The sequence below is a fragment of the Astatotilapia calliptera genome, chromosome 2 (assembly GCF_964374335.1).
Source record: "Astatotilapia calliptera chromosome 2, fAstCal68.1, whole genome shotgun sequence".
NCBI lineage: Eukaryota > Metazoa > Chordata > Actinopteri > Cichliformes > Cichlidae > Astatotilapia > Astatotilapia calliptera.
In genome coordinates this window covers 5,865,001-5,891,968 of record NC_137423.1, presented here as the reverse complement: position 1 = coordinate 5,891,968, position 26,968 = coordinate 5,865,001, and the positions used below count along the sequence as shown (strand labels likewise).

At 39.4% G+C, this 26,968-nt stretch overlaps 1 protein-coding gene across 4 annotated transcripts in view; it reads right to left on the bottom strand.

The window, feature by feature from the left end:
• Positions 1–23,909: 23,909 nt before the first annotated feature.
• gria2b (glutamate receptor, ionotropic, AMPA 2b) overlaps positions 23,910–26,968 on the bottom strand; it is a 50,713-nt gene continuing 47,654 nt past the window's right edge. For 2 of the 4 annotated variants that reach the window (XM_026182699.2, XM_026182707.2), the window contains exons 15-16: positions 26,635–26,769; positions 23,910–25,979 (exon numbers count right to left, since the gene is read on the bottom strand). In XM_026182699.2, the coding sequence (XP_026038484.1) occupies positions 25,815–25,979; positions 26,635–26,769 (300 nt within the window). In that variant the 3' untranslated portion in view covers positions 23,910–25,814. Of the gene's footprint in view, positions 25,980–26,520; positions 26,770–26,968 lie in introns of those variants that run through there. The other 2 variants (XM_026182711.2, XR_013910598.1) reach the window with 2 other exon arrangements.

Sequence of the window (26,968 nt, the reverse complement as noted above, 5' to 3'; positions counted from 1 at the left end):
TACACATTTACTGTTGCTTGTGCTTTGTTGACTTGATCAGAAAGACTGTTGATAAGTTCACAGTGAATATTCAGGTCAAAACAAAATAAATATATGTTACCAGCAGAGTATAAAGAGATGTGGATACAAACTGAAAGAGGAGAGAAGAATATCACTGAGATAAATAGAGGTTCTGGTGCTAGATCAGGAATAAAGCTGTGGGTGGCGGATTGGCGTGGGTTTCCATTTAGAAAGGGAAAACTGCTGAGGAGCACCTGTCGTCACAATCTGTCCACCTCCACAGTGTAGCTCTGTAAGTCTGCACAGACAGCGACTGCTTCAGAGCTCTGGTTGTTGTATCCAGTTAAAATGTTTTATGTTGACTTATATCTCTGCAACTCTGTAGCTCATATTCTCATATTCTCATATTTTTCTAAACCAACTTCTTACTCCCTTCTGTCTCTCTTTCTCTATTTTAACAGATCATTAATCCAGGCCTTTATTTTTCAACATTTGCTATCATGTGTTGGTTATGTTCCTGTCTTCAGTATGGTCTTTAAAAGAGATAGATGGAAGAAGTTTATCTGGAGCAGTGAGCATAAACATAATGCTGATTTGAGTGGCCCCTGGGTCTCCTGCTTAATAGGTTCTGACACCTGGCATTGGTTTGATAGATCAGAGCAGAGGTGTGGACTCGAGTCACATGACTTGGACTCGAGTCAGACTCGAGTCATTAATTTTATGACTTTAGACTTGACTTGAAAAAATGTTCTAAGACTTGTGACTTGACTTGGACTTTTACACCAATGACTTGGGACTTGAATTGGACTTGAACCGGTTTACTTGAAAAGACTTGATATTTTACCCCAAATATAAAATTTAACATGCATATTATATAGAGATTGAAAATGTGACGTCATTCACGGGTAGAACCGCAAAGGATTCTGGGAACTCGTGGCAAGCGGTACTAACGCACGCAGGCTTTCAATTGAAATCAGTCACACAGCGATAAAAAGAAACACAAAAATGTCAAGAAGCCGTTGTATTATTAACTGCAATAGCCGGTCGCATGACAGCCACGGGAAGCCGACGGGTAAAGAGATCGGTTGGTCGTTGAAGAGAAATTGTTCGAGCCATGTTTCCAAAGTAACAAAGACGCGACGGATGGCCTGGATTGCAGCCATTCAAAGATCAAATATAACGTCCCAGAACACTCCAGCTCACAGGTTAGTCTGCTCCAAGCATTTACACGAAGGTCAGTGTTTTTTAGTAGTTAATACGTCATTTTCATAACATAATTGGTGATATAGGTTACAAGCAAGTCTGGCGCTGAACAGAAATTGTCGCGCTATGCTCCTTTATTTATTGTGCATAAATAGTGAATTGTCCTGACACAATATCGCGTTTCGCTTCTGTTATTATGGTACATTGACAAAAACATATACTTTTATTCACAGGATAAAACAGGTTTTTTGTATCACTAATTGCCCAGTACGATTACAGCATACAATATTATTGTCACTGCTACATTTCTGTGATGCTACCAGAAATTATTTCCACTACTAATTAATTACCGTTGAGCTCAAAGGTCCTATTAATAAACGGTTAACGAATGTGTATTTATGACGACGATTTGTGAGACTGGTAAACTTATGATACGTACGATGGTCTTTCGTTCTACACGGTGCATTTCAAGGTCCTGTACCCATCCGTCGGTAAACTGTACCTGAGCTTGTTGCAGTGACCTGAAGTTACTAAACTTCATGAGTGTATGCACTCACTCCAAGAACCGTATAATTATAAATATGCATATAAATATGCTACAATGAGATAGCTGACTTTATCTAACTAGCAAATGTTTTCCAGGCTACGTTGGTGATTCAGTTTTTTTTAATGTGTATGATATTTTTGTCATGCGATTTTAAAGTCGGTCCTACAAGCGCATCCAAGAATAACATGCAGCTTATCTCAGAACTGTCGGTGAAAATTATTCTTGGAGCTAAGTTTAATTGAGCTGCATTTTATAGAGGTGCAATTTCACAATTTGTGTATATTTTCTAAGTTCACTATTTTGTCATGTGTTGAGAAAAACACAGATTAAAAAATTACATGGTCTAATATTTACATTTAGCATAACTGCAACATTATTTTTTCGTTTTTTTTTTTTTAAAGACTCGAAAGGACTTGAAATTCAAAGTTTCAGACTTGTGACTTGACTCGGACTTTTACACCAGTGACTTGAGACTCGACTCTGACTTGCCTGACATTACTTGAGACTTGACTTGAGACTTGAGGATAAAGACTTGAGACTTACTTGAGACTTGCAAAACAATGACTTGGTCCCACCTCTGGATCAGAGGCCAAATAGACAGGGGCTGCAGGCATGGAAAGGCTTATTACAGTCTGACAGAGGAGAGTAGCAACTGAGATCCATCACCCTCTAGGGAACTACTCTATGTGCATGTGTGTTTGTGGATTTAGTGAAGGTGCTGTGTGAGGGGGGGTTGTCGTCATCACTGGCAAATAGAAATCTAAAGACCCCCAAGCTTCATACACTGAGAGACTGCTTTAGCTTCAATATGTAATGCAGGTCACTAGCCTGAAAGTTGGACCCATTGAGCAAAGTTTATAGATGTTTCTGTATTATTCTGTGAACTGGAGATGAATGCATGTGTATTGCAACTCAGCATGTGAAAAAATGCAAAGTAATAGGTTTTCTGATTGGCCCTAAATGGCATCTAACATGGTTTCTTCTGTCACTTTGAAATATGTGCTGCCTTCTTATTGCAACCAAACCATGAAATGTTAAAATGAAGTTATATGGACAAATAGGAAAAGGATTTATTGGCCAGCTATGGCATACTTAGGTGGCCATGTCTCTAACCCTTTAAAGCCGGTGTGGGCACGCTCCATTTTGCGTAACTATTTTTACATCCTGGTAACACTGCAACCACATAAGCTAGCGAAATTATTTTTTTTGCATATGAAACCGGAGGAGTTGTACTTACATCTTGTGCCATCAGCTTGTCCTAAGTCAGTTTCCTTCCACATATAGCTTTGCAAAAACGGCATAAAAAGCACTTGCAGCAACAAAAACAGAATATTCCAGAAACACGCTTTGCCGATCCGATCAGCTGTTTGTAACACTTGGTCCATCAGCGCGACCTATCACATGTCCACCATGTCCTGCCCTTCATTTTACCACCAGTGCCTTATGAGCCTATACTGGTGTTTTTAAAAGTTATGTTTGACTTTATGACTTTCTGTGTCGTTTCTGGGATGCTTAGGACTCATATTGCACTGCTGGAAATAGTTTATTTTGATGCATATGCTGTTTTTTGTGCAAATTTGAATTATAATATTTATTTTCGTTTTTTTCCTGCAGTATATAAAAATTGGTGTATTTCAAAAATAAAACCATGAAGACACTCAAAATAAATTTCCTGTGGTGGGAAACTATTTTGTGCAACTTTTTTGTATTTACAGTTTTGAGGGATAAGCCTCTTAAATTTCTCTAGCTAGAAATATATGTTAAAAAAACAAAAGCGATTTTAAATTTTTTTGTAGTTTAGTGCACGTTTTTGCAATTTATGTAATTTCTATGCACCTAACGCAGACATATTATTAAAATTTGGGCTATAATGGTTGTATTTATGTATATCAACTTGAAATGCTCCCAAAAATGGCACTACAGCATGTAAAAATATAATATAAGCTCTGGCGGACTTGGTTCTATGGTAGGTCTTAAAGGGTTAAAAGAAAATTCATCTTAGAAACATGCATTGCTTTAAATATACACCAAATAAACCTATTTTTCCATAGATGTAAAATTAACTAGTCTTGTTTGAGAAATGTATAAGCCTGATTTAAAGGGGACACTTATTTACAAAGTGTTTCACAAATCCGAACATTAACAGCTGGACTTTTCCATTTCATTGCAGCTAGCCAAATAGCGAAGAGCCACTTAGCCTACTGCTAAATTTAACAGACAGTGAAAGTAAACAGTATATCCATGTTTTGAATATAAGACTCATTGTTGCAGCCAGGGGCGCCACAAAAGTGGTCCCTTAAACTGATTTTTAACCTTGTTTTCCTATGAGTTTTCAATTTTGTCACTAGTTAGCTAACAAATCAAATGTAGGTCTATTAGCCACAACCAACCAACCCAGTGACACGATGTACTGGCATAAGATGGTACTACACATAAGTGCTACCATCAAACTTTCTAATGAATAATAATGTTGCAATCAATAACTAATTAATTTACAGATTAGTACACAGCATGTGGACAAACTCAAAGCACAGCTTTTACTGCTGGGAAAAACTCTTCATTAGAAATAAACATCACAAAACCTACCAATATCTCAAACATGAAACTAAACACTAAACTGTGCACTGGAACCTAGAACTAGGAAACTCAAGGCAACTAACCAGAATTTACATCAAACTACCATTAACGTCAAACTTTCTAATAAACAATAATGTTGCAATCAGTAACTAATTACTTTACAGCTTAGTACACAGCATGCGGACAAACCTGGGAGTGACGCTTTTTGAGCTTAGATTATTTTGGGGACACATCAGAAAGTTATGTTGAACAATAAATTGCTTTGATTCTAAAGTGTATTTGATGTGATTTAAACAAAAAAACTGAGAGCATGTTTAGCTCCTCATTAATAAAACTAAATTACATTTGCATTCAGAGTTTTCTAAACAAAGTTTTCATTTATGAATGGATAGTGCTCTGCCCCTTCGTCAAGGTCTTTCCAAACTTAAATACACAGGTCCACAGGTCTTTTTTTTTTTTTTTCAAACTCTTGGCACTGATCCTTTTCCGCTTCTGATGATGTGTAATTGCCAAATCTGGTGGGTAATTCCCATGTGAGGCTGTGCTTTTTGTTTGCACCTACCTTCTTGAAAAACACAAGGAGACAATATAATCTTAAGACCATATTTCCCTTGGCTCGCTAATCAGTGATGCTGCCAAAAACCTGGCGCTGCTCTCAGCACACTTCCATCACGGGAAAAGTAATGGCCCTAAAAGTAAAGGTGATAGAGCATATGTTTACTTTGTTAATCAACGTTTTAACGATGCGTAACAAAGAAAAAGAAGGCAAAAGATGCCATAGATTTTTGACAGCTTCTAAAAGAAGAAAATGGCACATTTCTTTGTTTTAGCAGTGACATGGGTCACAGGAAACCAAACTGGAAAATTGTGAAACAACAATTGCTACCTCAGCCAAGAAAGATGTTGGCATGCTCTCTCTTACTGATGGTAGTGAGCCTGCTGTCCCATCCGTTCCCACCCATGGGTATTTTCCACCTATCCAGAAAGCATGTCCTTCTCACTTCCTGTGGTCTTTGGGCATGATACCATGTGTATCCACCTGCATTATACTCTTCTCCCAAAACACCACACTGACAGGTGAGAAGAAGTGGTTCCCCAGGCCAAAAATAAAGGGGCTGGCAGCATGATAGTACAGGGAAATGGCTATGCCTAAATAAGGGGGGAATTTAGATAAAAACAAACAAGCACATTTTTGTATAAGTACTGAGTTTGTATGTCTTGCTGAGTCGCAAGTAAATTCAAAAATGTTCATATAACATTCATACAGCAAACAATAGTCTTATAGCAGCTGCAATGTATGCACAGAGTTTAGAGAAACATTAGCATTTTTATGTTATTCAACATTTGTTCTTTGGCAATCTTCAAGTAAGTAAGAAAGTAAAAATACTTGAAATTGGCTGGAAAAAAATAAAATACACTGATCTTATCTTTAAGTGATACAAACATCATACTTAAAGACGGCAGTAGAACAGCAGTTTGCATCAAGGTGTACATAAAGTACATTATGACCAGAGAAAATTGCCATTATCTATTTTCATATTTCTATTGTGTTCAATACTGAAAGCACTGCTGAAGTAGGGACTGTCCAGGTGTGTAAATTTTCATCCTGCGTGACAAGCAATTTTTTTAGTTTTTAATCTCCAGGGTTTATGGAACCCATCCACACTCTTCTAGTTGTATGTTTTTGACCTATCTCGTCCCTTATAAAGCTGTGACTTTAGGTATGGGCAGTGATGGCCAGATCTAAAGGTCGATCCGTGATTAAATAGGTGTATATCTGCGCACTATATTGCATAAATTGATAATCTGTGGGCCAAATTGCTTTGAAATTCACAGCACATTTGTTTCTACAACAATTGCAAAAGAATATAATAAATTCAAGAATGTTCAAGCTTGGAGGGTATTGTCATGACGAGTGTTGTCTGGCAGGCAGGAGGGAGGACCCAAACACAGGACTCAGAAAGTTAAAGTCAAAGCACAGCTTTTATTGCTGGGGAAAACTCTTCATTAGAAATAAACATCACAAAACCAACCAATATCTCAGACGTGAAACTAAACACTAAACTGTGCGCTGGAACCTAGAACTAGGAAAGTCAAGGCAACTAATCAGAAGTGAGAGCAAGGATATTTTCAGGAACACTAGGGGATAATACACAGCACGAAGAAAGCGTACGATACGACGACAAGCAGGGGAAGACTGAGGACTAAAATACCGGAGTAATCAGGGAACAGGAGACAGGAGGCAAACACAGCTGGGACCAATTAGGCAGGATACAAGGGAAGCAAAACTAGGCGCACTGACAAAGCACACGAGACTATCAAAGTAAAACAGGAACTATGACACGTACGCACAGACACGGACTCAGAGACACGAGCTTAACATTACAACACAACTGACACGGTATAGAGGGAACATAAAGACAGGGATGACTAGAAAAGAGACGTGGGACCAGGACAGGCACAGAGAAAACATGGGGACAGAGACTGAACACAGAACAGGGACTATCAAAATAAGACAGGAAGAGCACGATAGGCACAGAGACACAGACTAGACACTGAACAGAAGGAGCTTGGAATCTGAACCCAAGAGCTAATCTTAAGTAGTAAACCAAAACATGGGAGAAGAATAATCAAAACAGCACAACTAGTGAATCAGAACATAAACCATAATACAAAATAATACCAAAACACAAGAAACCTTAAATGCTGGGTCAAAATTACACAGCACTGTGACATCATCTGAAGCTGCATCCTAACATGAAGCATTTCCCAACAAAGTGCATTTCCAGTGGGGTTTTTTTCCCACTCTAGTGTCATTCAGTTCCTGCGGTCTCTAGTCACCAAGGTGGATGGTTCCCAGCATAAACGTTTCTCAACTGATAGCACTATTTGGTATATGGCCTGGTAATAAATAAATGTTTATGTAGTGAGCTGGAAATATCTGATGATCAACCATCACTAGCACAGCTTTAAAAGTTTTGGATTACATTTCTCTCTTATGACATTGTATCACGAATCATAGACATTGATTGTTTTTGAAACAGTGTGATATATCTAAATATGTCAGCTTTTTTAACTTAGATCGATATTTTGTAACATCTTTCACAGAACAATATTAACCCCCCAAAACTCATTCTTTTTCATTTATCTATCACGCTATTTCAGTTATTTCAAAATAAATACATGTGACTACACCAAACCCCTTCTCATGTCAATGTTAATGTCAAAGATCCACATATAGTGCAGTCACAAAGATTGTCTACAGTCTAACACAGCTCATTCCTAAATTGTGTTAAGCCACATTACTGAAAAGAGCAGCCAGTATTCTTAATTTATCACATACTGATAGTTAAGGACATGAAAGATAAGGACCTCTTAATAAATTCAGTGTCCCTTTTGTGTTATTATTTGAAGTGTTGGGATACACTAGGCCAGCTGAGAAAGTATTAAGGGTGAAAAAAGCCCATATCAGATGGCTTTCTTCCTAACTGAATTAGATTCTCCTGGAGGAAATTCAATAGGCCTCCCTCTGAGGAGGCGAATTCACTGTGTCCTGGTGTCTGCTCTTCATTATTTCCTCCTGCTCTGTCTTGGCTCCTATACATGTCATGGCTCTTGGTTTTGACCCAGAGTTTTGAGTTTGTTTGGGTTCATGAGGCATTTTTATTATGTGTTTTGCATTGTTTGGTCTTGTTCTTTTTTTAGGGAATAATTATGGTTCTTCTGTTAAGTGTTTTAAGTTGGAACTTGAATGTGTTTATCGTCATTGCGTGACAACAAAATTAAAATGCCTCTCCTTTAAGAACTGCAAACAACCATGCATATATATTTGCATATGTGCACCATTAAAATACACCAAATAAATAGATTCAATACACAGAATAGAGTGAACAGATTGTGACAGTGTGATGTCCTTCACGATGTTAGAGGCCCTCCTGCAGCATCTGGACAAGTAGATGTCCTCCAGAGGGGGCAGGGGGTGGCCAATGATGCCCTGAGCAGTTTTTATCACCCTCTGGAGAGCTGCTCTGTCTGCTGCTGAGCTGTTCCAGAGTCAGAACAGTCATATAGTATGTCAGGATGCTTTCTATTGAGCAACGGTAGAAATACTAACAGATTTTCGGACAGGTGGGCCTTCTTCAGTATTCTGACCGAATAAAGTCTCTGTTGTGCCTTTTCTTTTACAATAGCAGCAAAGTTTGTTGTTCATTTAAAGTCCCAATTGATGGCAAGTTGAAGAAATTAAAAGCAAAGCAACCTCTCTACCTCCTCACCCTCTAATTCCAGTCGTCTGAGCTTCCCTCTCCGTCTCCTGAAATCAATGATGAGTTTTCCTTTGTTTTGTTTTTTTATTTCAGGCAGAGGTTGTTATGAGAGCACCATTCAGACAGGCTCTGCACCTCATCTCTATAGACGACCTGGCTCCAATTTGACAGGAGTCCCACCACAGTTGTGTCGTCAGCAAATTCCATGTTCCTATTTTCAGGGTGGAGAGACAGACAGTCATGAGTATACAGAGCATAGCGGAATGGGCTGAGCACACACCCCGGTGCTGAGGGTCAGGGTCATCGAGATGTGGGGTCCAAGTCTCACTATCTGTGGGCAGTTGCTGAGAAAGTCCAGTGTCCACTGACAAAACTGACATTCTGAGGCCAAGATCCAGCATTTTTGTGATGAGCTTGCTGGGAATGATAGAGCTGAAAGCAAAGCTGTAATGCTCAATAAGCATTCTGACATGTTTTCCCTTCTTCTCTAGGTGTCTCAATGCAGCATGAAGAGCTGTATTTATGGAATCTTCCACAGATCTGATTGTCCTGTGTGTATACTAATGTGGGTCAAATGAGGGGGGGAGAGACAATTTGAGGTGACCTAAGACCAGCCTTTCAAGCATTTGGATATTACAGATATGAGAGCAACAGGCCTGTAGTCATCAAGGGAGCTTATGTTTATTTGGTTGGGCACTGAGGTGATGGTGGTGGTCTTCAGTCATACTGGCATGCTAGAGGTAGATTGAAAATATCTTTAAATACCTCAAGGAGCTAGTGTGCTAGAGCACCCTTCCTGGGATCTGACTGTTTCACGTCTTCTACCTGGAGGATAAGTGGCTAGTCAGCAGGAGTCATGTGGGGAGAGATGCTTCCATAAAGTTCTCTATCAAAAAGGGTAAAAAAATGAATGTGTTCCTCTGCCAGCAACGAATCAGCAACAATCAGTCGATTCCTGCTGCTCCTCAAGTTTGTTAGATGCTATAGTCCCTGCCACATCCATGCTGCATCTGTGGAGATTAAATGCTTTAATGCCCCTCTAGAGATTATATCTGACATTGGGGTACAACTTTTTTTATTTCTAGATTTGTGTCCCACGGCTTCAAAAGATGCTGGACCTCCTTTGTCATTCATGGTTTCATGTTTGGTAAGATATAGATTCGCTCGTTGGTAGTAATACACAACAGCTGATGTAGAAGAGTACTTTTGCTGAGTACTCTTCTAGGTCTTGATTGTAAAATACCCTCCAGGATGTACTCTGAAAGCAGTCATGCAGTTGTAACGTTGCGTTCTCTGGTCAAGTTTTTCATATTTCTGGTAGCCTCCTGCTGATGACCATAAACTTAGTCAATAACCATGACGCATAAGAGGAGTAGAACACAATACACAGAAATAATAAAGAAATGTAAAATACATATTATATATTACATGAAATGCATGTATAGCCCTTAAGAAAATGACAGACTTTCTTAGAAAAAGCAAATACTGTTTAAATAATGTTTAAAGATGAGGATAACGAGTCTCAAGTGTTAACCTAAAGTTAACCATGATTTAATGACTAAAAATACGTTTCTCATTTCTGTGTGTGACAGTGTGTGCATCTAGTACTGTACTTGCTCTCTTATATCTGAAAAGGCTATGCCAAATGTCAGCAGCATTTCAGGCATAGACCATATCAATCAGGAAAATTTTAATTTGGGTGGTCTTCAGTGAACATGGAAGACAAACCTTGGCAGTATTTTCTTTGGCATGGTTAACATCTCAGCCAAAATAAAAATCCCATCAGGTTGTGAGTTCCAATGCTTTTTGATAACATTTAGCAGGTAGCCTAGAACTATGTTAGAATTGACGTCTGGAGCTAAATTCACTGCTGTAACATAGACAACACAAAATTCTCTTGAGTGGTGGTAGGGTCTGCATTTAACTACATCAATTTAGGTGGTCTTTAGCGGACATGGAAGATCCATCTTTACAGATGTAAGGTCCACTTCCTCAGCCTCCCTGGGAAAGTCTATGCCAGGGTGCTGGAAAGGAGAGTTCGTCCGTTAGTCGAACCTCGGATACAGGAGGAACAATGCGGTTTTCGTCCTGGTCGCGGAACACTGGACCAGCTCTTTATCCTCTCCAGGATACTTGAGGGTTCATGGGAGTTTGCCCAACCAGTCTACATGTGTTTTGTGGACTTGGAGAAGGCATTCGACCGTGTCCCTCGGGGTGTCCTGTGGGAGGTGTTGCGGGAATATGGGGTGTCTGGCCCATTGCTACGGGCCATTCGATCCCTATACAACCGTTGCAAGAGCTTGGTTCGCATTGCCGGCAATAAGTCGGACTCGTTCCCGGTGGGTGATGGGCTCCGCCAGGGCTGCCCTTTGTCTCCGGTTCTGTTCATAATTTTTATGGACAGGATTTCTAGGCGCAGCCAAGTGGCGGAGGGCTTTCGCTTTGGTGGCCTCAGAATCTCATCTCTGATTTTTGCAGATGATGTGGTTCTGTTGGCTTCATCGGGTGAGGGCCTCCAGCTCGCACTGGAACGGTTCGCAGCCGAGTGTGAAGCAGCGGGAATGAGGATCAGCACCTCCAAATCTGAGGCCACGGTCCTCAGCCGGAAAAGGGTGGAGTACCCACTCCGGGTCGGGGATGAGTTCCTGCCCCAAGTGGAGGAGTTCAAGTATCTCGGGGTCTTGTTCGTGAGTGATGGGAGAAGGGAGCCGGAGATCGACAGACGGATTGGGGCTGCAGTAATGCGGACGCTGCACCGGTCCGTCGTGGTGAAGAGGGAGCTGAGTGTAAAAGCGAAGCTCTCAATTTACCGGTCGATCTACGTCCCTACCCTCACCTATGGCCACGAGCTGTGGGTAGTGACCGAAAGAACGAGATCGCGGATACAAGCGGCAGAAATGAGCTTCCTCCGAAGGGTGGCTGGCCTCTCCCTTAGAGATAGGGTGAGAAGTTCGGCCATCCGGGAGGGGCTCAGAGTAGAGCAGCTGCTGCTCCACATCGAAAGGAGCCAGCTGAGGTGGTTCGGGCATCTGACAAGGATGCCCCCTGGGCGCCTCCTGGGTGAGGTGTTCCAGGCATGTCCCACCGGGTGGAGGCCCCGGGGCAGACCCAGGACACGCTGGAGAGATTATATCTCTCGGCTGGCCTGGGAACGCCTTGGTATTCCCCCGGATAAGCTGGAGGAGGTGGCTGGGGAGAGGGAGGTCTGGGCCTCTTTGCTTAGGCTGCTGCCCCCGCAACCCGGCCCCGGACAAAGCGGATGAAGATGGATGGATGGATGGAGGTCCACTTCCTCTTTCACCACTGACAATGGTAACGCCATCAAAAAGTGAGACATTCAGAACCAAATGGTGTATTTTAAAAGATAACTATTTCTTAAAGTCTCCTTAAGCTGTGAAATATCTGCCTTGTATTTCATTCATTTCCAGCTGAAATTAAAAAAAAGAACAACAACAGTAAAGAAACATCTATATAGGTACATGCATTCAATCATACAAAATCACTGAGTGTAATCTGTAAAACGAAGCAAATAACAGGTTGTCATCAGTGGAAACCACTATTTTTGAATAAAGATAGACTTAAAATAGCAAGGGGCTGATGTTTAGATTCTTGGATGTTATTGCACAGATGGTAACTCACTGTAACACACCCAAAACAGCTGCTGCAAAATTTGGCCTTCTTCAGATGAGCAGCAAAGTTGTTTACCTTTTTCCTATCCAAGTCATCATTATTTTCTAGACTTGAAGTTTCTTTCATATATAATTCATTGTACATCAACTTGCCGTGGCATTTTGCTGAATTAAGAATGTACTTTAAATAGTGGGGCGTGTTGAATTCTGGGTCGATTTTGTATTTAATTTTCCTCAAACAAATTACAGGATGCTGAAAACAGGAAAATAAACTTAATTTAAGGCTTTTTAATAAAGGAGAAGTTTTTGTTTATCAAATGTTCTCCACTGTCTGCCAGTACACTGAGTGGGGGAAAAAAGTATTACACATTAGTTTCTTTAAAAGAAGAAAAAGTACAAAAGTAATGCATAAAGTTTACTTAATTACTTACTGGAGAAAGTAATACATTACTTGCTAGGGTCGTTTTGCATTATAATGCATCATCATGGTTACAAGTGAATAATATCAACCCTATGCTTCAGTTCCACACCTTACACAAATACACATCCCAAAGAGGATACAGGCACATAGTAGAATATTATCACAAAGCCGAAAGCAAAGTTGACGGGTAGAACTGAGGGCTACAGTTCTATAAGCTTGCTTGTAGAGCACCTTTCAATCTTCCTCTTTCCTTCACAGGAAATGAAATCCGCTATTTGATGCTGTGGGAATAAATGCAGGTTTGATTTATTTTCTCTTTGCACATTCTGTAGGTAATTGAACAATCTCTGTAAATCAAGTAAAGAATTAATTGCTGCTGAATTTGGATTAGTGGATTAAGAACAATAGTGTATTACATTACTGCATCACAGGAAAAAAAGTTAATGTGATTACAGTAAGACATTACACCACAGGTGTCAAACTCCAGGCCTAGAGTGCCGGTGTCCTCAAAATGTCTTGAAGTTTTCCAGGAACCTGCTAATGAACTAATTATTTAATTCAGGTGTGTTAACCCAGGGTGATATCTAAAACCTGCAGGACACTTGAGGTTCAACACCCCTGCATTACAGGGGTGTTGAACACCGAGCACTGTTCAGGAACATTAAGCATTTTGTGATGGCCTGAGGTTTGTTTTGAGCTGCTGTGAATACCAGCAATAATGCAGTAAACAGGGATAAATTGACAGACCTCTCAAAATGCACAAGTATGACTTTCTCATTCTCACAATAAGAGAAAGTGAGAGAAATAATTTTGACTGCAGGAGAAATGTTTCACTAATGAAGAGCAGCATTGTTTAATACCAAAAATGTTGCAGGTCCTTGACTAAGACTTTTTCAGTGTATGTTTTGGGATTTAAAACGTATCTTTTTTTCTTTTTTTTTCAAAATTCTGTTGACAAAAAAGAAAAGGAAAAGATTCATATCTTCAAAACTCTGATGCTATGACATGCTTTGAACAACGAGTGTAAATTTAATCTGAATAGGGTACATTTCTTTCTGTGTCTTTAGCTGAGCTTTGTAAAAGCACAACAACATAATTCAGTGACACCTGTTGAAAACCTTTTGAAATAATGCTGATAAAAGGCAGCTTTATAATCTGTGAAATGTTTGGAATAAAGGTTTAAAAAGTGAAGAGCATTGGAAATCACATGTGCTCTAACTCATACTCAGACTGTGACTGCCATACTGAGTATTATATATGCATAGATTATATCTGGTTAATTCAAGTTAAACTGTTATAATAAAAGGGCGCCAGACATATGCACTAAATGGACAGAAATTAAATGGGTCATGGCCCATATGACTCTTCTTCTGCGCAAAATGAAACCTTTTAGTGTGCCTACCTGAGTCATTAGATTATGATAATGATGATAAAACACTGATAAGTCTGATAAAAACCATTAGAAATCTAACAGTAAAGGCAGCGCTATTGCAAACAAGACAAGAGCAGAAACTCATAAATCTTGCAATTTAGTGCACAGACCAATTTAATAGACATTTTCATTTGTGTTGATTATTTTAATGCTGAGTGCACCCTGAGTGCTGCTGTTTATTTCTAATGATGCTTTCCAGCTGCACATTTGAGCTCTGAAACCTCAAACATTACGTGTTACTGCCCCGTAGCCTAATAAAGGAGTCATAGAAATTACTTTAGTTTATGGGCAGATCAAAGAAAAAAATATTTTATTTATTGAACAGATGTTGGTGTGTGTTCTGTGTTCTAGTAGCTGGAACTGCAGCAGTGTAAAAGAGAACTACCAGCAGATTATAATCAAGAAAAAAACTTTTAGCCATTTTCTGCATCACCAAATTAATATATGCACATTCCAGTAGCAATCCGATGCACAGTTTGCACAAGTTTTACAGCCGGGTTTCATTTGTGATGTTGATAAAATACAACTTAAGAAACTGCAGTGCACATATAAAATGCATTCCCCTGGCAGTGAATCTATATTGCATGCTGTAAATAAAAGAATCAGCGGAAATGTGGCGCTTCCAGACAATTCTAAATAAAAACTCTGAGCATAACCTGCTCCACGCCAGAATGAGTTAGCCAGGTGAAAAGAGGGGCATTTTCTTTTGTGACATAGAAAATTGATTTTAAGCTTAACATAACCTGCTGTTTCCTAATACACCCTTTGGTTTTTAATGGTTGGTGATATTTTGTAAACATATGACAGAATAATAGAGGCAAAATGATGTAACAACCAAAAAAAAAGTCGAAAGGGTTAAATAAAAAATCACAAAGAGATCACAGAGGGTACACAGGGAGGCAAAAGGGGACCATAACCACACAGTAGGAAGTGATGACGAATTATCTGACAAAGACAAGAGAGGAGAGGGGACTATTTAAACACACAGGGCTGATTAGAGAATAGAAAACGGAAGGGGAATGAGATACAGGTGAGAGTAATCACACAGTAAAAGTAACTTACACAAGGCATGCAAGAAAATCAAAACATCAATTAAAACTAGAGATGGCACGATACCACTTTTTTTATGTCCGATACCATAAATTTGGATATCTGCCGATACCGATATGAATCCAATATAGTGTTTTTTAATCAATAAAACAGTTTTTTTAATATCATGCTGCATTTTGTATAAGTTCATACTCAAGTTTAAAAAAACAACAACACTAAAGCTATTCTGTTATACCTGTATGTAAAAAAAACAAAAAAAAAACATTTCATAGTTCAGCAATACTGATCAATCTAATAAACTTAAACCTACACCATCCTCCCTATTCTGGTATTTTAAAGAGTACTTAGCGTAAGTATTAAGCAACCTAACTAACAGGGTTCCAACTCCCAGCAACAACAACAAAAAAAAATAAAAAATAGGGAACCACCCCTCACGCTCCATCTCATGATGCTTAATCGACATAATCAACCTTAATTTGATGCAGTGTGAAAAATAAAAATGCACAGAAATAAATTATTTTTCAAGAAATACTAAATAGATTCAACATCTTTCTTTAACAGAACTGCAGACTGCACAGCCTTCCCAAAGGAAAAAGTACTATAGCTTACTAGGGTATATATTTGTCATGGTCTGGTTGGGCACCTGCAGGTCTCAGACAGCGGCTCCTCCTCCTTTAGGCGGAGTCCGGTTGCCCCTCCCTGGCTGACCACCTGTGAGCAATCGTGCCAGCGGTATATCAGACCTGCGCTCTCAACCATTCATCGCCTGAGTATCTGCTATCCCCATGTTAGTTCAGTGGAGCATCATAAACCTTGTCTTGACGCCGTGTGATGACTCACCTGTTTTTTCTTGTCCTCAGAGATAGCACCCGGAGTGGAGATCTCGTTCCCCTCGCTCCCGTCCTTCTGGACCTGGGCCGCCTGCTGCTTACACAACGTGGCCTGCCGGCCCACCGCTCACCTGCCTGCCTCCCCACGCCTCGACCGCTTCCGGGCTTTCCGCTCCACCTGTCCCCTCCATCTGAAACCAAGTAAGGCAATTCAATTCAACTGTGGAGGATTGGTGGTTGTCTGCTGGATCCCTCTGATCGTGATCTCCTCTTATTCCAGTGCCTCCGGTCCCTACCTAGTCCTGTTTCTACCTCCCTGCTGCCCCCGCTGTTCAGCCGTCTCCTAGAGGTGTCTAGGTCGCCCTCATTATTCACCGACGAATCCTACGCACCACTAGTGTGGTGGCGTCGCTTTGTTTTTTACCTTTGTTTACCTGTGGGCGGAAATAAATCATTTGTTCTCTGTCACCTCGCTTCCGGGTTGGTTTCTGCACCTGTGTCCATCCCTGTTCCCTCGTGCCACTGGGCCGTGACAATATTAGACTTAATAGTTACTATATACAGTAATGGACTTCTATTTATTTTACATCAAATTAAAACTTTGGGTGTCAGATAATTATTTAATAAAAGCTAGACATTTTAAATGAGAATAAGAAAGAAAAGTATGTCTTTGTGCCCCCTTTTCCCTGTTAATGCCCTACCTGCCCCCCTGGCTAAACTTCGCTAGATCCGCCCCTGCACAGTTACCAGCTGTCAGCTACGTAGAAAAGGATCCTGGTCTAGAAAGTAATATTAAATAAATTCTAACAACAGCTTATCAAGCTTAAACGTGCTTCTGTTGTTTACCCGCTGGTTTCCTCTTTCTGGTGCAAAGTGGGCTAAGCTTAACGTGGGAATGCTTTACAAACATTCAGAGATGGACTTACACACTTGCTTTACTTCTCTCGGGGATAACTTTGTCGGGGATGGTTGGTAGCAAAGCTCCAAATGCTCAACCAGACCACCACAGGTCTTGCAGGCCACAGCCGCTCTATCATGTGATGCATACTGCTCTGAAGTGCTAAGGTTATGAGGCGAGTTACAGCATGTTGCAAGTTTTGTGAGGTGCTTTCGTGATATTTAATGGATCGGATTACATTTTTTATTTCTCTCCGATATCCGATCCAGTAATTTAGGTCAGTAGCCTATCGGACCGATACCGATATGTAATATCGGATCGGTCCATCTCTAATCAAAACATGAAACTCTGGAACCATAAAATAAAACAGTAAGACACAATATCAGAATGAAAACTAGAATAATGAAGAAGTTAAAGCAGATATCCAAAATATATAACACTGGAATAACAGGAACCAAAATAGCAACTCAAAGTCATTCAAACCAGGAAATAAGGACAAAAATCAGGGACCGTGACACTTTTTCTAAGCTTAATTTCTAAGCTTTATGTATGGTCCATTTTCTTAAGTGTTCCTGAGCAGTATCTTAGAATGGCTGTCCTCTATACGTCATCATATATCACGCAATGTTGACCATTAGGTTATTGCTCTGCCTGCTCTGACGTGTGAGAGCGCATGAACAATGCTCATAACTAAAGGTGAGGAAAAGAATATTTCCACAAATAAAGTGAGAGGCTCAGTGTTTTCTTCCTTTTTTTGTTCTTTTTTTGTCCTTTGTTAGTGACATTTAAATGTGGCCAAATCATTTCTAGTCTTGGTAAACCAAAATTAAGGACAGGCTTCAGGCACACAGATACCTGATTTATTGGACCATATATATTATACTTAAACTGTCACACCACAGAGGCAGCTCATAAATTCAACAAATGTGATCAAAGCCAATTCGTCATTTTGCTTTATTTTGAATGTCACTGCTAATATACACAGCTGCTTTGTGTGCAGCAGTTGAGATGCGAAGTTGCATCTCTGACATTTGCAGAAGAAATGCCACCTCAAAGCTGCGTGTACACCTTCGATGTGCTTAAAGCAAAGACAACAGAACAACAGCTTGCCACGGTCTGTTACCATGGAAATGTACTCAGCCTTGGTCAAAACTGAAGCCCTTGTTTCATTTCGAAACACCCCCTCCCTGTCACTTCAACCTGAAGCACATAAGATCGTGTATTGATAAAATACAATAGCTGTTTGTTTTATTCTTAGGAGTAACGTAAAATGGAGGTATGGATGATGGAGCAACCCCCATTCCATCCCACCCCCACCTCAGTGCGTTAATGTGCAGCTACAGGGATGACATGCTGTACTGGGACATGAGAAACCCAGCTAATACTGTTGCCATGACAACCCAGCCAGAGGATAACTGTTTTACAGCATACAGTATAACACCACCCACAACCTTGGTGCCTCAGAAATATGTTGCTTGTCTCTTGCTCAGTATAACAGGGGTGAGTGGCTTTAGCAGTCAGTTGGGATTTTTCATCACCCACCATCATGATTTGACATCATTTGAAAGTGCTAGCTTTCCCCCCCATCAGAAATAAAGAACGGTATAAGGGACCAACACTAATGAACCATTCTATTGTTAATTGTGCACAATGAGAGCAGAAATTAAACGAAAATGTCACATCTGCATTGGAAATGTCATTGGTTTTAAAGGGGTGCGCCCCAACTGGTGACATTATCTCAGTTTAACTTTAAGAGTAACTAAACATGACTACATTTTATTATGTGAGAAGATTATCCTCTGGGAACCAAATCAGTATAAAAAAGCGTCAGCCTTCCTCCATGCACTTTTTTTCAGTAACGAGTAATCTAACTAATTACTATTCCTATCGTTACAGTTACTAACAAGAAAATGCGGTCCGTTACTATTTTTCAACAAACAGACGGTTGAAGCTGTGTTCAGCTTACCGCATCTTATATCACGGAAGTAGCTGCCTACGTAAGTAATCTGGACCCTACAGCTTTAAGCAGCTGCGCGCACTCCCGTGGATGGTAATCACGATCACTGTGTAGCACAGGGGTGGGCAATCTTAGGCTACGTTCACACTGCAGGCGAAAGCGCATCAAATCCGATTTTTTTGACCCTATGCGACCCATATCCGATCATGCTATGACAGTGTGAACGGCGCAAATCCGATATTTTCAAATCCGATCTGGGTCACTTTCGTATGTGGTACTGAATCCGATACATATCCGATGTATTAGAAAGCGACTGCTGTTTGAACGGTCAAGTCGCATTAAATCCGCCCTTTTACATCACCGACACAAGACTGAAGCCAATTATCAGCGCCAGAGAAGCGCCCGAGAAGACATCGCGAACGCTTCCTGGCCATCCAGTGTAGATGTAAGTGAAACTGTTGGGAAGACAACGTAAACATTTTATTTGTACTGTATAATCTGCAGATTCTGACAGAAATCTGCAGCTATCCTTTGAAGCACCGCTCCTCTCTTAAACAGCAATAAGGATCATTATTAGGTTATTTACATTATTATGTAAATAACAAAATAACTTAAAGCAAAAATTGGGAAACGTGAAGTCCGAAGTCTTTATATTAAGGGCCATCAGTCAAACAATACTGTTGCTCTGGGTCTAAACAGAGCGCGTTGTGTGTGACATCTTCTTTTGCGCATGCGGGCCGCTTTGAGCGTTCACACTAGAGCGCGTTTGCTGTCGCATTTTATTTGTAGTGTGAACGAGCAGACAAAAAAATCGGATTTGATCAAAAAATCGGAATTGAGTATTAAGACCTGCAGTGTGAACGTAGCCTAAGTCCACGAGGGCTGGTGTCCCTGCAGGTTTTAGATGTGTCCTCGAACCAACACAGCTGATTTAAATGGCTAAATTAGCTCCTCAACATGTCCTGAAGTTCTCCAGAGGCCTGGTAACAAACTAATCATGTGATTCAGGTGTGTTGACCCAAGGTGAGATCTAAAACCTGCAGGGACACCGGCCCTCGTGGACTGAGATTGCCCACCACTACCCAAAAATAGTTATACCAAGTTTGTAACATCATACTCAAAAAGACTTCAACAAAGTCAAATTTTGCAATAAAAAATGAATTTGATCCATCTTGGAATAAGGCTGACAAATGACAAAATGTGGAACAAGTAAATTGCTGTAAATACTTTCTTCATGCACTGCAGTTGCAGAAAGACCATTTACTCGAGCCCCACTTCAGTGCACCAACAATTACTTGTTGATTTTCAGTGCATCTTTTAAAACTGAACCCAGTATACAGAGTCCTTATCTTGCCAAATATAACAAAAGTGTAGTGACTTTTTTGCGTTGAGGTCCTGCTGTCAGTTGTGAACTTTTAATATAATAAAATCGCTCTTACTTTTTAATGAAATGCACTGCAGACCTATTTAACTTGGAAGTTATCCATCCATTCTCTTCTGTTTATGCTTAATCAGGGTCGTGGGGGGCTGGTGTCTATCCCCGCTACCATAGGGTGAGAGGTAGGGTACACCCTGGACAGAGACAGACAGTAAGATCACAACTACTGTAGTGGTTTCTGAGATTAAATTGAATGGAAAAAAAAATAGTTTAAAGAAATGAAACAATAAAATCAAACCATTCAATTAAAAGGCACTTGCTTAGCATTTGATTTTGCAATACCTCTCTGGAGTAAACATTGCTTTGTTGTTCAGGATTGCAAGTGCAAGTTCCTGTCCATGCCTATCTGAATCATTCTGATGTCAACTGAGTTGATTGTGTATTACAATTGCCGTATAAAAGGCCTGGGCACTGCCAACTTATGCTTTCAATAACTTTCAAGATTTGTCATTTCCACAATATCTTCCATAATGGTTCAAGTGGGTAAACAAGTCGATATTATTTTGAAATATACATAAAATCATGTCATGTTAAGAAAGCTCATGCACCTTAAATCTGCACCAGTGTTGCTGTGTGAGCATTTCTGAATCATGGCTGGATTTTAATGAGGCCAGGGCAGGCAGTCAGGCCTTAGCTAATAGACCTGAAGATGAAACATTGTCCTGTCTGTGCTATTGATGTCTCCTATATGAGGTGGCAGATTCAGGCCATTCCCTGTGTACCTTCTGTCATCATTACCTTCAGTCCAAGGAGAAACATATCATAACAACCACTGATAACTAGCAATATAAAGGAAAGAAGTGAGACAAAGCTGGCACATCACATGCTGATAGCTCACATGAATGAAGATTCATTTTGGTCAACCATTCCTGTGTGATGTTATCGGCTGAACTAATGGCCCATAAGCAAGCTTGATTACACAAAGGTGGTGCAACTGCCTTGTAAAATGATAACAATGCTTCTGCAGAGTGTCACTTCAGTAAGTCATTTCTACATAAAGGAAAAACAAAATAGTGGCAAAAATATTGGTATAACAAAAAGCAATGAATAGCAGAAAACCTCAGAGTGGAGCTATGCTCGCAAAGTTGGTAGTGTTGCCATGGGACATTCATAACCTTCAATAACCCTAACCCTGTTAAGGAAAGTAAAACTAAAAAAGGAGGCTCCAAGGATGACTAATTAAGGTTAAACAAATCTGTTTTTGTTGAAAGCAAACAGCAAGATTGTGCTGAGAAAGGGGGAATTATCTACACTTTTTGCTGCAAACGCAAAATATCAAAATATATATCAAACTTAAAAAATACAAATTCTTATGTTTATCAGGAAGTTCCTACATTTTTTTTTAGGAAAAATGCATTTTGTGGGAATATAACTACATGTTTAAAAAAATCCTTTTATTATTAAAGAAATTAGTATTAGTAGTAGTTTATACTTAGCACAACCGTAACACTTTATCTTCTTTGATTTTTTAAATTTTTAACATTTTACATACTTCTTTCATGCAATAGTATAATTTAAGCATTTTAACTGTGGAGGCTTCTCCCCCTTGTACAAATAAATGTTTTAAATATAAATTGTCGACCACTTGTAGCAATGGGGACATTGCTATTCTGGAAGAGCTCATGCCCACCAGGATAGAAATGTTTCAACATAACATAAATGGGATCACTCAAAATAACTTGATTTGCAGTAACCCTTGTCTTTAAAGGGTCAAGTGAGCAAAAATTATCCTGCCAAAATGCCCCTGATGGCATGACAGAGCCACCGGTTCCCCTTCACTGGAGAGGTCCAGGTTTCCTCTCTGGGGTTTTCTTGAATTTGTCACCTGTCTTTATGTCAACAAAAACACTAAAATGGCTTTTGGACTAGAAAGCTAAATTCATTCCACTGAGTCATCCACCAGGCAAAACCCTCACAAAATGTTTGGGCTGACCAGATGCGTCCAGTAGCAAAGCCATCTGATCCAACTAAGTAGCAGATGGTGAGCAACCTCTTTGCTATGCCCAAGTGTTTAAATCAGCATATGTGAGTAGAGTGGCGACAGAGAGGTGCATGGAGCAGTGTGATTTTGCCCAAAGCAATGAGCAATCCCATGAGCCTAATACAAACACTCATGAAAATGGATCATTGCTTGAAATTCTGGGAGAGTGTCAAGATACACCCAGAATGACAAGAATGACATAAAAGGAAAATGATGTAGCATATACAAATGTACACATGAAGCAGGTCTCTGCCTGCATTTGACAAAAGGTGGAAAAGATGGAGCGGGAAATACTTCACAGATTTTCAGAAGCAAGAACACAATCAAAGTTGTTGGAACCATGAGCTTAGTAGAACAAAAAGATAACCAAACACCTTGCATGACATAAAGTGGGAAGACTTAGTGGAATCAGAAGCCTTTGAAAATTAACGGTGTATGTTTATTTCCTTTTAAATTGCCAAATGTACAGTTAAGAAAAGTACCACTTCACAGCCTCAAACAGTCATTTTACTGAGTATTTGCAAAAGCTACTTTTGAAGGAGAATTACATAGTAATGTAAAATGTAATTAGTAAAAGTAGATTGGAATATAAAAATAAATCATGTTGTTCTGCCCAGACAGCCTGACTCACATGGCCAGTAAATGTATCTCGTTGATTTCTATTGACAAGTTTCTCACATCTGAGTATGTGCGTGTGCAGGGTGAGATTCTTATTGATTCAGTGCGCTCTGGTCTGCAGTACATGTCACATTTACAGGAACCTTTTTATGTGTAAAAGAAAGATTCATACACTTCAGTGTCCACGGCGCCTGCGGGCGGTGACGACGATACCCCATGAGCCATTCACGGCTAAGGGATAAAAAGCACAAATAAAGGCAAAATCGTTCTGCCTGATGATGAAAGTGCATTCACTTTATTAGTCGAGCTTACATTCATTATCTATAAACTGTATATAGTTGCAATAACTGTGGCTCCTGGGTGTCTGTCTACGGATTCTACTTGCAGCTAAACATGATTTTAATATGATGTAATTAACTATAAGGCATGATAGAAAGGCACACATGGCATGAATGTGAGAAAAGGAGGATTATCTTAGGGAGCAGAAGGAAGTCAGCCATCTTAACGGAGACGTGTGAAATTCATTAACACTCAGAAGAAGTAAGGTGACCTAAAGGCACTTCAGCACTAAGCAATTTAAGCTCAAAACTGTTTGATGTATTATACTTCAAGAATTGTAGCACACAACAACACTAGATTTAACCAATACATTTCAACTGTAAAGGTTGTTGTACTTAAAAGTAAAGAACAAACAAACAAAAAAAAAAACCACGTATTTGCCTTCATATCCTCTGTAAGTTTTGTTGTTGTCTTTTTTTTTTAGCACAGTTTCTGTGATGTGCCCTCAGCTCTGGCAAACTAAGTTTAGTAACGTGATATATATATCTCCCTAAACAGAAAAAACAATGAAAGCACAAATGGTTGTGCAGTGCCTTGGGTGATATAAATCACAGCCCAGCCAGGTCACATATGTGTGTTATATATAAGCAAACAAATCAGTCATAGGTAAGCAGTGTCAACAAGTTATGTTTATGAAAACTTAAATAACTCTACATGAATATTTCAATAGCATAAATACAAAGCAAGAGATTCCAAATAAATGACACAGTAAAAGATAACAATAGATCAGCCACTTTTTATTTAGAAAGAGTCCCAAAAAATAAACAAGTTAGCACACATTCCATATACAAAATGTCTGTGAAATAGCCTGAATATGCAATGAAACTGATTAGCGACTATGGTATACCGTATGCTTCTATACTTGATAACAAAAACAGTGGTAATAATAATAGTATAGTTCATCTCCCTGCTGTGTGCAGGAGGGGGTTTGTTATAGATCTATTTGAAAGTGGGGGGAAAAAATCTTATAAATAGATGTGCTCATCTGCATAACCTGTATATCTAACTTATGGTGAGTCTGGACAACTAAAAAGTAATATTGTATCTTTAAAACAATTAAATGTAGCATTGAGTACTGCAAAAGGAAATCAAGTACTTATGATAAGGGATACAATTTGTCATATTTGAACTTTTATATAAAATATATGTTTATATGTATATATTGTATATATGTCTTACATTGTATTTCCAATTTCAAACATTTAACCTCACAACTTCAACATTGAAATGAAAATGTATGTTTGGCAGTAATGAAATAAACGTATGAAGTATTTGCGGCAACAACATGCAACTTGTGCTACTCCATTGTCCGATTAATGCAAAATACATGGAGACTTGAAAACAAAGCAGAAAGGCTATTGTATTAGTCATTGCCACCAACTGTACATCTAGTTACAAAAGTTACAGAATGTATCAGAATCATTTACATTCACTGAGATGACAGTGATTGAGTATATTAAGACTATATTTATCTACTGGCACTAGAATTTGGCACTCTTACTTATTTGGCATTTTAACCATCACGTAAACCATGTGAATGTAGATGCTTCTTTTTGATGTCACTTTAAAATGTGATGGAATAATACCATACCATACTATTTTTTTTGTTTTGTTTATTCATCGCGTGTAAACATATTAATCTCCTCTTGAAAGAACAACAACCCCGGTCCTCATCAGAAAAAATACAAACAGCAAAAGCACTGAAGCAAACAAAGAGACAAAAGTAATAAAGCAGAATTGCTGCACCAAGTCTAACAAGAAAAACATAGAAGGATTGATTCCAAATGCCAAGCATTGACATATATTTCATATCAACACCAAATGTTAAAGAATAAAATATACAGGAAAGTTCAGAATAGGAATTAATTACATGATTTTAACATCTCACCCCCATAATGCAATGTATTTGGCTTTAAAAATATCGAACTAGAAGCTGTTTAGTATTTTTTCTTTCTGTATACTCACACATGAAGATGTTTTTATCCAACCAGTATGTAAGCAGGTTTATTTAAAAGCTATTTTGTGAAAATACATAAAAATATTTTTTTCAATAAACGTTTTTAATAGATTTTCTTAGAAAAAAAGGACGATTTCACATCTTAATGCAGATGAAATCAAGTGTGCTTGAAAATCCTGTTTTGCGGCGGTGGCTACAGAAACGGTGTGTTTTTGACGACATCTTCCCCTGATGAACACACCCCCTCACTTTTCAGACACACATAAACACAGTTGAGATGACTAAATCTCTGACTCCTAGAAGCAGTCATTGCCATCAATCAAGCCCTCTTTTCCATCTCAGTCCAGTCCAAACAGATAGACAGGAAAGCATGGTGTCATCAGTTTAGAAAAAAAAAAAGCCACCCTTTAAGATTCTGAGATGGAATTCCAGCCACAAAGGTAGGCGTTTTATTAGGTGAGAAATAGAGACAGAGAGCAACAATACAAGTCTTTGTGATTGGCAAAATGAAGTCTCCATCTCTTATCTTTCCTTTTTTCACCACACAGACAAAAATAAAAGAGCCGAAACAAAAGTAAGGAGGCGAGGACAAAAAAGAAAAAAAGAAAAACAAAGAAAAAAATAAAACGCTCTATTGAAACCATTGTAAGGCACTCAGAAGTTTCGCATTGATCAGGACAGATCTGTCAGGCTGACGTTCAGTCCCATGTCAGGTCTCACATAAGGGACGGCGTGGACAGCTTTAGGAAACTCTGGAGTCATCACCCGACCATTCTCCCCAGTACTCCCTGTGACGGAAAGTCTTGCTTTATTCCTCATGGCATCCCCAAAGGTCATCTACACAAACACACAAAGTCACGTGTACACGCAGACGCAGGCCAACACAACCATTATCACATTCATGCACACAAGGATCCATACACAAAAAAGAAAGCAACATGTTAGACACTTTAAAGTAATAATACATCTATAAGCTTAAATGTGTATAAATGTTCAAAACACGAGAATGTAGATGAGAACTGAAAATGATCTCCATGAATAACACAATGCAAACAAGATGCAAATGATCATGTAAAGGCTTCTGCATGGTCATTGCAAGCATTATTGCTGAAATGTGTTACTAGGACAGAGGTATCAACAAGCATGGCCATCAACAGTCATACATGAAAATGGTTTCAAAACAGTAAGGAAACTTAAATGGACAAACACAATTTTAAGCATTAAAAAAGGGGGATATCGCTCTCTCTCATTAAATCATAAATCACCAGTACATACGATCCTTTGGCCAACCTCTTCATTCACTAACACTGAAGGATGGAACGGATGGAGCCAAAAAAGCGTGCATTTGGGGGGAATTTATGAAAACCTCGTTCCCTACCCCCTAAATTTTTACACTTTCGATCCCATATACGTTGTAACCTTCCTTATAAGTTGCAAAATTCTGTGAATTCTGCGAGGAAGTTGGGTTAATATTCTGTGCATTCTTTGCCACCTTCATTCGTTTCGCCTCGGCTCTGGACTTGTAACAGAACTCAATCAAGGCCACCAGCATGGCCAAACCGAGTCCTCCGACCAGAATGTAGAAGACCCCAGCCACGTTGCTCAGGCTGAGGGCGCTCGTCTTCTCCTGTGAAGTGCACACGAAATAGGGATCAGCGACAGGGCATGGGTGGAAGGTTAGAAATTTTAAAAATGTACACGAATAAATAAAAAAAACAACATTTACCATAAAAAAAAATGCACCACTATGCTTAAAAATCTATATTTTTGGCAACAAATAATATTCAAAAAGCACAAAAATAACAAGACAAACACACTGATTTGTC